The 12,493-nt window shown below is 40.7% G+C and overlaps 1 protein-coding gene across 3 annotated transcripts; it reads right to left on the bottom strand.

The window, feature by feature from the left end:
• Window positions 1–6,993: 6,993 nt before the first annotated feature.
• mtfr1l (mitochondrial fission regulator 1-like) lies at window positions 6,994–12,461 on the bottom strand. Of its 3 annotated transcripts, XM_080784834.1 has the most exons (8): window positions 12,334–12,461; window positions 11,033–11,176; window positions 10,777–10,884; window positions 10,545–10,654; window positions 10,200–10,411; window positions 9,365–9,731; window positions 8,980–9,128; window positions 6,994–8,796 (listed from the first exon to the last, which is right to left on the bottom strand). In XM_080784834.1, exons 2-7 carry the CDS (start codon window positions 11,045–11,047, stop codon window positions 9,011–9,013), a joined length of 930 nt encoding a protein of 309 aa, XP_080640960.1. In that variant the 5' UTR covers window positions 11,048–11,176; window positions 12,334–12,461; the 3' UTR covers window positions 6,994–8,796; window positions 8,980–9,010. The 3 variants fall into 3 exon arrangements, with proteins under 3 accessions (XP_080640960.1, XP_080640959.1, XP_080640961.1); XM_080784833.1 differs by having other exon boundaries at window positions 6,994–9,128; XM_080784835.1 differs by having other exon boundaries at window positions 6,994–9,128; window positions 11,033–11,078; window positions 12,334–12,425.
• Between the last annotated feature and the right edge of the window lie 32 nt (window positions 12,462–12,493).

The raw sequence follows: 12,493 nt of genomic DNA, 5'->3' as shown, positions 1-12,493 counted from the left end.
TCCTGATGTATTTCCACAAGACTTCATTTTGTGAAAAATGTATTACAATTGAAAATGATTATAATCAATATTTAAATTGACTCGATCTGTACCATGAAACCATTCTCATTTGAAGAATCCAGTATAGCCCTAGAAATGATATGAATGATAGCTTTATTTTTAAAGACCATCAATTAGATATGTAGCCAGCACTCAATATATAATGTGATAGAATATCAAAGTTGCTTCATCAAAGCAATCCATTTGTACACACTTGTTTTGAAGTGGTGTCATTTGAGGCTGCAAATAAACAGGAATATGACATTATATCTGATGGTGCAGAAATCCCTCTGAAGTGTATGGACCACAGGTATGCAGTATGCACCTCATTAATTCATTTTCTGTGTCTTCAACTCAAACTGAGACTAAAAATGTTACCAATTACCGACCCTTACCAACCACACTTGCATGTACTGTACATGTGCTTAGTGCACGCGCACACACACACACACACACACACACACACACACACACACACACACACACACACACACGTGTGTGTTGGGCAAATGGACTCCCTACAGAACCAACCATGGCTAATTAAGCCACCTTATTAGGAGAACTCGTGGAACGGTCTCTGCAGGGAAGGGGACAAAATGATGAGAGAAATTAGTGTGTGTGTGTGTGTGTGTGTGTGTGTGTGTGTGTGTGTGTGTGTGTGTGTGAGACGAATGTGCGTGCGTGCATGCACGCGTGTGTGTGAGGTGCATGCCTGCAGGCGTCCGTGTGTGCGTGTACAAGAGAGAGAGAGAGATGTATCAAAATTACATAAAAATTTGTTCTGAAAAACTTCAAATATTTATTCCAAAAATGTTATATTGCTATATACTGTACATAGCATAGGGGGAAGAATGAAGATAATAAAAAAGTAATCAACAAACTAAACTATAAAACCTGGTCAAACATTGGCCAAATTGTCAAATAAGAAAGGAAAAATAAATAAAAAAGCTGATCTATAAGCTCAAAACTTTGCTATTTTCCACAATATTTATCTGTGCAACTGAATCAAACTAAATGTAATGCCGCCTCAACTCCTGCATTCCCAAGTGCTTATCAGGGTGGGACTTGAGCGGTTCCCAGTTCAAATATGATTATTTTGTGGGGTCACATTAGTCTGAAAAGGTTGAGAACCACTGTCCTAGACCTAGACCACCAATTACCGTCGCTGTTTTGACTGATATTATATCAAAGAGTGCAAAATGAATTCTAATCAATTAGAAAAACTTAAAGTCAATGAAAAAAATAAGAATATTCAAAAGTAGATGGTCACGCATCGTGGACTTGTACTGTAGATCGGCTGATTTTTTTATATTAGCCGATCTTTTGCCTATATGACATGCCCAAAACTCTTTACAAATAATAGTTGCCGATACCAATGTGGTCCAAAAAGTAAAGTAATGGCCAATATATATAGGCCAAACCAATATAGTCGTTACTGCACTTCCGTCGGTGACGCACAGCTGACCCCCTAGGCCTAGGACCATGCTGCATGGTTTCCAGCTGGTCATCTCTCAATCTCTGGGAGCACAAAAGCACGGCTAATGAGACAGAGCAGAGACTATAAATGGCACAGAGCTATAGCAGGTCTCCTGCCTTGTCGGACACATCACAGCTGTATACAAACAGAGCACACGACACAGCAAAATCTCGAGTTTACCGGTCCAGTTTCACGTTGTCACTGGTGGGGCGGTAATCACAAGTGGAATTCGCAGTTTACAGAGTTTGTCTTAACTAGATTATGACATTGATATTATTATATATTTTATTAGATATGTGATATAGTTTAGAAAAAGCCTGCATATGTCAGTATGGGCTGATATCGGAATCGGAAATTAAGAGTTGGACAATATCAGAAAATCAACACATTAACTTTCTGGAGAAACTAGAAAATGCCAATGAATACAAACAACAGTATCCAAATTGATATAAGTCTTAGTTCTGGTATAAATCCCATCCTTAAAAGAAAACTCTTGCAGCCCTGGTTCGGTATCTGAAGTATTTGTGGTGTCTTTGCTCCTGTAGAGCAAAGACACCTGTATAACCTATATAACCTAAAGGTATTAACATTGATATCGATTGGAAACCTTCTCCAAAACTGCTTCTCTTTTTTTTACAAAGCCTAAAAGCCAATGTATCAAAAACACAATTACATCATTAAATGCAATTATTTGTATGACAACTAATAGTCAAGTAAAGTTTCATGATTGTGACAATGCTAATTCTGAGACCTATTCCTGTAAGTAGCACAGTATAGGCCTGCTAGCTATCCCTCATCTCCCTGGAGCACTGTATTTTAAACTGAGGAAAAGTGGAACCAGTGTTCTCATAACTTCCACCCTGCCCCACTAACTGTGCCTTTGATGATCACATGATCTGTGCAGTACACACACAGTACAGTACATATCGTTTTGCATCCTAACACCTGGACAAGTTTGAGTTTCATGACCTCTAAATGTTAAACACTAAGCTTATCTTGTGGCACATTAAGCAAGCAAGGTTGCACCCCAAGCGAGGTTAGGGTTAGCGACCTATGTGGCCGGTTAAGACTGAGGTTAGTATAGTGATCTATGTGGCCGGTTAAGACTGAGGTTAGGGTTAGCGACCTACGTGGCCGGTTAAGACTGAGGTTAGTATAGTGACCTATGTGGCCGGTTAAGACTGAGGTTAGGGTTAGCGACCTACGTGGCCGGTTAAGACCCCAAACCTAAAAGATTGAGTGCTGGAATAAAGCTCACTAATTTGTACTCTGTATTTTGAGAAAGTAACGTTTTGAGTCACCATGCAGGCTCTTTCTCAGGCCTTGGGGATCTCTCCATATTGTCCAGACATACAGACAGAAAACCTTTTGCCTGTTTTTACCAAAATAAAAGTCAATGAAGCTGAACAGGCCGATATAATAAGCTACTCGACTATCAAATCAAACATTAACTTTGCCCTGCAAAGCTGTGGGCTGCTTTCCTAGTATTCAGGAATTCAGTATGTTTGTCAGTTTATGTTGATGAAGATAAACCATAACCTTTTACAGACAACATGCCATAGCCCGAATACCAAATGTGGCATTTTCAATTGAGAGTACATTTCTGGCCATATAATGACTTCACTTCATCATAATGGACTCCTAGAAATCCCATAGCATAGAGAAATCCCCAGGACCCACCGCTGAACCTGGGGCGACCGGGGGGCAGACCTTTCACAGGTGCCGGCGTGCCGCCCCCTCACAGTGGAAGTCACTAAATCAAAGCAGTTCCCACCCTCTTTCTTTTAAAGCCGCCGTCAAAAGCTTTAATCTAATCCCATTTCTGTTGTTTTCAACTTTTTATTTGAATCGTCTAAAACAGTTGGCCGAAGGCCAGTGTCCCTCCGTGTGAGTGCCAGAAATACCCATGTGTCTATCCATTTGGGGCCAAGCAATTTATTGATCGATTCAACTTTCACTGCAATTGATAGATTCAGATTGATGCAATTATATTGTGGCTATTTCCCCTCTCTGCTCATCTGTTGCTGTGGGCTGGGGTGAGGCAGAGTTCGAGCGCTGCCGTGCCCATTAGAATCATGCCTCTGGTATTTCCTCTGGTACTTCCACATTGGCAGGCCAGTCTGTCTAGACTATTGTGTCATTACCATGGAGGAAAAAGGTAATATGACTTGACTCTGGGAGGCGATGCATATGCAAGGTCACAAATGGCATTTTCTATGGTTCCCTGTCACTGATAAGGCCTTCCTATGAAACTGCAGCACTGAAAGCGAGACATTCTTGCACATGATACCTGTAGATCCAGACAGTCACGCAGTCCTTTAGGCTACCCACAATATGAACCATGACTAAGGGATCAGGATCAGGAGGATACGCCTTCCTTAATCTTGCATATCCAGACAATCAGAGAAAAAGATTTCCACCTACAGATAAGTCTGGTGTGACATTTAAATCCAGTGAATGGGCAAAAACTGGGAGGAGAAGATTGGGGAAAAGACACGAAATAAAACTTCACAGAATCAGTGCAAAGACTTCATAGGGCGGTCCTTCAGAATTGGTTTTCAGCAGTGGCCGTAGGTTTGTTACCTCTTGTTTTCTCCAACATTCGATCAAGTCCTGTTCATTCAATTAATTTAAATGTCAGCTAGGCAGAGATCTCTGATTGTCTATCTATGCAAGACTAAAACATCCGTAACCACTTTTATACTATTAAAATGTTTGAACTTTGAAGAAATTGTGAAAAAGAAAAAGGTCTCCGCAAGTTATTGTGGGCCAGCAAATGTTCTGGAATTATCGAGGCGAGTGGAATCTGTAGAAGTTGAGGGATTAATGTCGATGAAGTTATTGCAGACATGCAAACTTTAGATGCCAATCTTAGCCAATCAGGATGGAATGTGAAAAAACTAACAGATCCCTATTGATCACGTCTATAGAGATAATGTAAAAACCGATTTGTGTGATGTTTGGACAAAAGCTGCAGTAGTAATAATATCAAAAATATTGTTTTCAAAGATTCTTGAAAATGTTCGTTTATAATGATGACATGCGCATGTCATGTTATCCAGGTTGAAAGTGGTCTACAGGGGTGTGAATCTGCCAGTGTATGCTGCAGAAATGTTTTCACCTATGACCTTCTTATGCTGCTCCTTGGTTTTATGAGAATGATAGCTTCTGGGACAATGTCTAGTTCCTTGGTTTCACTTCACTTAGCCGGCCACTGGTGTGCAATGCTTCAGTGCTTGAAACATTTGTCAGGAAGATTAATCAAAGCTAAAGCCTGTAACATTGTTCCTGCACAAAGTGAAACTATCACTTCAACAGCACAAGGAAATTATTGTTCCCTGAAGGGAAACATTTATAGCTGACAGAATCAATATTTCTGTTAGGGAGAGGAATAGAAAAAGGGTTACCAGCGTTTGACAAGAGAGAGATAACTACGTCTACTAGTAATAGGGCATTGGGTATACATTTTGTTCTCAATAGCAGGTTTACTACAGTCTATGGTTTACTTACTAAGATCTTCCAGAAAGCCAAGGATACAGTGATGAAAAGTGAGCTTGAGGGAGAAGAACGGTCCTGTTGACCAGTCAATATGACAGATAGGACTATTGTACTTGCTGGCCTGTTTGTTGCCTCACGGCCACTAATCATCACAGGCTAGCACGGTTGAGAAGGCCACCGACCCTCTTGGTGGTAATGTTGTAGATAATGAAAGGCAGGGATACTACTAGTGACATTGAAAGACATCTCTCTGATGGAAATAGTTTCTTTCCTTTGATCTGTACTCCCTTTCAACTAGAGTAAACACTTGTACGCATCGTTACATAACCTTTGAGGGTATTAGCTTACTACCGGTATGTATGGTTTGAAGCTGTAGATTATTTTCTAACTGTCAAAAACATAATCTGTTTTGAATACATGTTATGCACATCTTCTAATCTAAATGATGAAAAATATGTCAATGACATTCTAAAGTACTATATTTAAAGATTGAACAAAGACACATTATGATGCTGAGCCCTATTAATTGAACTCTCCATAGACATCTCCCTGCATCTAAAATGGGTACAGTGGGAAGTCCATAGTGGAGGTGACAAGGGACAAAGTAGGCCAAGGACTCGGAAACACAGAAAAGAGGCGCCGGGGGGAGGGGCAGGATCATCTTCGATGTTTGAGAAGAAGTAGAAATTGAACAATGTGGGTTAACAACAAACGTTATAGTTCTACAGTACTTTGACCCCCAAGGGGAAATTGATTTGTCCTCCGCATTTAACCCAGACTAATGGGGCAGCCACTGTGAGCAGCCCCCGGGATTAGCTTTTTACGGTTGGTGACGTACTTTTAGGAGTATATCCCTAATCTGTGTCTTTTGGTACAGGAGGAAATTAGGGGGAAGACTGCAAACCTGGGAGCACAGGCAGATATAGGTTACAGCCCAGGCAGTTTGACAACCCGGCAGTTTCACGCCCCAGACCTCGGTGTTATCAGAAAATAATAGTTTGTGTGAAATTATTCAATATTGAGCAGCGCTGCAGCAGCATGGCCTATTTCTATCAGAAAATGTAATAAGAAAATGAATCAATATTGAGCAACGGCATGGTCAATTTTTCACCTAAAATGTTATCGGACACTATTTTCTGATAACATTTTAGGTGAAAATAGCCCATGCAGTTGCTCAATATCGATGTACAAAGTTTGTTAACATTTCGGAGCAGAAATGCATTTCATAACATTTATAGAAGTAGCCTCAAAGTACTCTCATTTACTTTCATTGTAATAGGGAACGCAGCCTCTGCACAGCCGGTTATCAAATTATTGGCTTAGGAATGTGACAAAATCAAAATAAACAAACGAAACCAATGAATTCAAGGCTTCATGGGATGTGTAATTGCTAGAAAAGTCATTTTTTTGGGGTGAACTACTCCTTTAAGGTTATTTTGTTCTGGGTTGTGAAACTGCCTGTGGCATGTACTATATGCGTGCTCCAGCCTAGGTCTGCAGCCTGCCAGCCTCTGGAAAGCAGAACATCCACAACTAAACTGCAGCTCGCTGTGAGGCAACAGCGTTAGAGCAACAAAAATAGGAGAGAAATAGGCCCACCAATGTGTGAAGAGAAGGTTCTATTGTCTCAAACATCTGATCATTCTAACTCACATTTTAATAGCATCAAAAGTTACATATTGTTTTTAAAGGAATACAATGACTAATTTCCCTTTCTTTAATACTGCTTGTTCATCATATTTCGATGCATCAGATATACTGAAATACATACAACTAACACACCCTAGTGTGTTTATAATATAGTGTGCATAATAATTAAAGAACAAGGCTTACAAAGTTTAAAAGTTTCATTATTTGGAAATTACTATTTTATTTGGTGTCTCTACATTGCCACCTCTTGGTGAGTCTGTGCAACTGCAACTTAGGCTGCTACGTTCTTCTTTTTTAAGTATAGCATAATCCCAAGTAATTCATCATAATTTCAAAATACCAGCCCATATTTATTTACATTTCAAAAGACAAACAAGACATCCACATTACAGCAGGAAACAAACATACACATGGTGGTGGTAATCCTCACTAACAATTAAGTATAAAGGGAAGAAAAAAGAAGAAAAAAAAGAAAAAAGGTTACGTTTGTGAATTATAAGGTAGCACTGGCAGACGGTTTTCTCGCTCCCTTTCACACTGTTTATAGGTTCAACAGCTCAAGTAAAAGACCGCATACAGCCGAGTGAACCATGTCTAACATAATCACAATAACGAAGTGCTCAGAAATACGATCATCGAATCCTTTATCAACTCCATCTACAGTACAAGAATGTTACCGAGAAGGCCAAAGGGTATAATTAATCCCAACAGATGGGCATATTATTGTCTCACACTGCAAAACTACATTAAAAGAGTCACTCACTCGTGTTCCATGCGCAATTACACATATAGTAATTCAAAAAAGGAGTCGGTCATATCAAATCATTCTAACTTGATATGGTTGGAGCTACAAACGACAAGCAAACAAAAGCTATTGGGGCATACAAGTCATTGTGCCATGAACACTCTTCAGCAATAGGGGCATATTCTGGGAAAAAAAAGAAATGTGGGTGAAAATTGTGGGGGGTGGGCCGAATAAAAATAGCTTTTGAACTGAACAATGGAGAATAAAATCAGGCAGGTTGCAGTAAGGCGTCAACAGGAAAACTAGTTTTCACACAGGCATCATAGTCGCTTTGACATAACCCTGAATACAGAATATTAAAGCACACATGCAGAGTTTAGGAGTCTGTATGTCACAGGAAATCCAGTGACATGGTAATAGTAGATTTTAGCAATTTCGGAGAGACACCCTTTCTAAGACACAGGGAAGTCACTGTATTAATAAAGAAAACTGTACAAGCTTGTTTCTGGTGTAGTCTTCAACAGACAACCCAAACACGCAGTAGATACATACTGTATTTCTGTCACACAACCGTAGAACAGTCATTCAGCAGTCTTGCTTAAGTTTTAATGCATCACACAAGTCACTCCAGCTCAAACCATGTCACACACATGTATACGGCTTCCGAGTTGTGATAAACTGTCACGCTAGCCAGTGGCTGCTCTTAAATGAAAGGTTAAAGGAAAACCAAAGACAGGAATTAAATTAGCGGATTTATGGGTGTGGTGGAGTGGTTTATGAACAGGGAGAAGTGAGCAACAGATATGATGCCGTTAATGGACTATTAACAAACTCAATATTTCAATGAAAGACATTAACGGGCTCCAAAGTTGTAATAAGCTAAAAGTCATCACCGTTTGTTGGCTAGATCTTTCCGCTTGTACATAAAATATTTTCAAGTATGTTGGAGGACTTTTTACATCAATTTAAAAAAAAAAGGTTTACTTGCGTCTCTTCTATAGAAAGTTTATATTTGTATGAAAAGAATCGCACTATACAACTTGCCTCTTGCAATAGCAGTACAATTTCTATGCTCTTTAGAGAATATAGCCTGCACAAAGGGCAAGTTATTGGCAGAAGTTAAATCAATCCTTCTTATGGGAATGAAGTAACTTAAACATGAATATCTTCCTGTACCATTGTGATAAGGTATATTTCAGGGAGATTGAATTGGGTATGTGTTGATAAACTGACTGTTAACTGGATCAAGAGTAGGGATCAAGAGTAGACAATTTCCCTTTCCATTGCACCAGGACAGTGCATTTGTTTTATACTTTGTTAGTTTTCCTCATATTGCCATTGGTCTGTGAGGCCAAGATGGGTCTTCTTGGGTACACATTTCCAAGGCCTTGTAACAAGCAGAGACATTTCATAGAATGAGCGGAAACTCATATTTCTTTTAATATATATATATATAGAACACTTGCAAATCTTTAAAACAAATGACCCTAAACAATAACCCTTGAATAAACAGCTTGTTGAGGTAACTTTTCAAGCATCGTCTCAAAGCTATTGTCCTGTTCCGACTTACATGCTGTAGCACTGAGAGGCGGAAAAATGAGCTACTTCCGTTTCATGTCTTCTTCCTTCAGGGTAAACTTTTTCCGCAGGGCCTCTGAAATCAGAGAGGCAGAGTCCTCCTCTCTCAAGGAGGTACAGCCCCTGTTAGTGTAGTTGTACCTGTATTGACATATACCAGACAAAACAGGTTGTTATCCAAGGACTGATTGATGGTGATAACATTTATTCAGAAGCCTTCAAATGCTGCTCAAGGAAACTCATCAATATAGAACACAGTTTTTATGCAATATGTTCTATATTATATTAATAGTTGGACCAAATGGGCACCGCTCAGGACATTGTCAGTCATAAACAAATTATCTAAATTATGAGACACTTGAACTGGCATCTCTTACCTGTCCTTGCTCATTTTCATGCGGTTCATATCTTTTAGGATATCCATGACATCGGCAAAACTGGTGGACTTGGAAAGCGACACAGTGTCCTCCTCCGCCTCCCGGAAGTCCATGCTGGGTCTATCCAGGTCAAAGGTCGCAGAGGCCGTCATCGAGACAGGAGGTAGGGGATCGGGGACCAGCTCCGACACCACAGAGACGACGTCTTCCTCGTCTTCCTCCTCCTCGTCCTCCTCTGTGACATCACTGATGACGAAGGAGGCGCTGGCTGCCGGTTGGTAGGGTGCCGTTTCGAAAGGAGCCAGGGAAAAGCTCATGCTGGTGTCGTCGGGTGAAAGAAGGTCAGGGGTCACCGGGTTGGAGGAGTCTGAACGAAGGGGAAGAGCAGAGTGGGGAGAGAATTTGTAGGTTTGCTATGAATTCACAAAGACTTGAATTGGATCATGAATGGTGAGACCATTATCTAACTGAGACAACATAGCATTTAAGATGTCTGAGATAAGGGGCATGAGCATGGGAAAGGTGGTAACTCTCCTGGACTCACTAGTACTACTACATCATGACATGTCTACATCATCATAACTCACTAGTACTACTACATCATGACATGTCTACATCATCATAACTCACTAGTACTACTACATCATCATAACTCACTAGTACTACTACATCATGACATGTCTACATCATCGTAACTCACTAGTACTACTACATCATGACATGTCTACATCATCATAACTCACTAGTACTACTACATCATCATAACTCACTAGTACTACTACATCATGACATGTCTACATCATCATAACTCATGTGCCAAAGACCTGAGTCTTACCGGATTCAGTTGCGACGATCTTGGCAATCTGTGAACGTAGTCTGCTCAACTCATCCTGAAGAGCTGTAGTGCGGTTCATTGCAGTCACACCAGGCTTCCTTAGCCCCTCCACCTTCTTTCCCTCACGGCGGAAGTTGGGTACAGATGAGTTCCTATGGAGTACCAGGAGTGGTGTGGGTCTCCATTCATGTCTAAAGGGACGCGAGTCACTCCTGGAAGCCAAAGCAAAGTATGGAAACCATTGAAACCATGGAATAACATAATTAAAGGGTGATATTGAAATCACACCCAATAATCCCCACCGTATCGTTTGGGGCTAGACTGGGTCTAGACTATATAACTTACCGTACTCTGGCATACGTTTCCTCTTCATCTGCGGCAATCCAGGCTATGTCTGCCAGGGTAGGAACCATGGGGCCATCCATAGGCCGCAAGGGGGGCAGGCCTGGTAGTTCCTAATATCCAGATATTGAGGGACGACAATAGAGATCAAAGTTTGTACATTTGTAATTGTCATGGCAGAAATAGGAGATTATTGTCTTTATACAAGTGATTCACCATAGCCTGTACAACATACCTGAAAGCATGCCCGTTGTGGAGGTTTAAGGGGAAGAGTGGAACCTATTCTCCTCACCACACTACGGGTGGATCCATGAGGCTTGTTTTGCCATATGGGTATCACTTCCTAAACAGGTGAGTGAAAAAAACAGTTAGCCTACTAGTGTCACCAAGTTACATTCCCATGTCAGTTTATAGGCCGGAAATATCAGCCATCAAAAGCTGTATGGAGATGAAATAAACCCAAAAATAAAGGACATGAGATTTAAACTTACCGTTTCTGTATCCATGGTTAAGAATCTGTGTCCACCGAAGCTGGTGCTTAAAGTGGTTGAAGATGGATGGAGCAATTCATTAAACAAACACCACGTCAACCCTCTGCTATGTTTTCAGTATGGGACCGCGAAGTCTCAGAACATCTGTTTTGAGCAATAGGCAATAGCAATACATTTATCCATTAGACAAAAGCAAGCTAATGTGCAGCTAATGTTAAAAGAAAACCCTTGTTTAAAGCAGGAAAACGATATGCTCATCCCAGTTTCAGAATACGGTGCTGGACCCAAAAAATGACTGAATGAAGAAACACGATACGCACACGATATAATTCCCTGTCTTTTTTATTTTAACCTATAAATACAACAACGTTTCACCCCTCCGGGCTTTCTCAAGTTACATGGGTATGGCCTTGTTCTCATCATCAAATATTGACTAGAATAAATTGTGTTAAAGTGAGTAGTGTTTTGTTTTACAAGTGACCCTGTCACTGGTGACTTTCAGCCAAATACTGCAAGTCTGTGGTTGTCAATTACTGTAGTAATTCTACAGTAGATATTCTCTTGAAAACAGGTTAGAGCAAAGATTCACAACTTTTTTAATTTCAAGGACCCCCAGTTATAGATATTATCTCTGGGACCCCAATCTAAGACAAATATCATAATAGTGGACAACCCAATTAAGCATTACACTTAACCTTGTAAATGCCTCTGCTTGTTTTTCTCTATTAAGGTTTTTCCACGCACAGCTTTGTGTGATGAATGTGATATGGTTTGATTGGCTGAGCACTGAATGTGCTGATGTATGATAAGAGCGCCCCTCACGTCACACGTGTGTGATTTAATTCATCATTGGAGTCTTGTTTGATGAAACGTTTCGCGTACCAACACCGTCAAGTTTTGAAAGCTGCTTGTTATGTTGTTGTTGGTGGTCGTGACGTGGTGTGTGTTTACGGGAAGCGAACTCATTCACGTTGTTATTCTGTACTCGTAATAGAAGTAACACAACAACTCATACCACCACCAACTACCAGGCACAGACAGACGCGGCTGAAAGTCGCCAGTTTTTAACAGGGGGTCACTCGTTAAACCAAACACCATCCACCCCCCTAGCCTTCTGCCCCCACTTAGGTTATTATAACCATAACCTAGCTAGCTAAGCAAGCAACAGTAGCATCGGAGACCGTCACCCTGCCGTTGACCCTCTCTACCTTTCACCGTCACTCACTATGTCGTTTTTTGGGACACCATTCCGTACTTCTACCACAAAAAATGTGAGGAATATGACTTGCACATATACTTACCATATATGATACAGTATCTGGGCACGCAAACCAGCAAATTACAATCACACAAACACCTCCTTCTCCTCTTCGCCTTTCAACTGTGTATTTTAGGCCAGGAACTGGGGTCTTCTCTTTGTGTCGTCTGATTGGTCGTATTGGTCTTCTTCTTGTGTGGCTG

Source organism: Protomyctophum bolini (genome assembly GCF_963924005.1).
Source record: "Protomyctophum bolini genome assembly, chromosome: 15".
Lineage (NCBI taxonomy): Eukaryota > Metazoa > Chordata > Actinopteri > Myctophiformes > Myctophidae > Protomyctophum > Protomyctophum bolini.
This window is presented reverse-complemented; position numbering and strand designations above follow the sequence as displayed.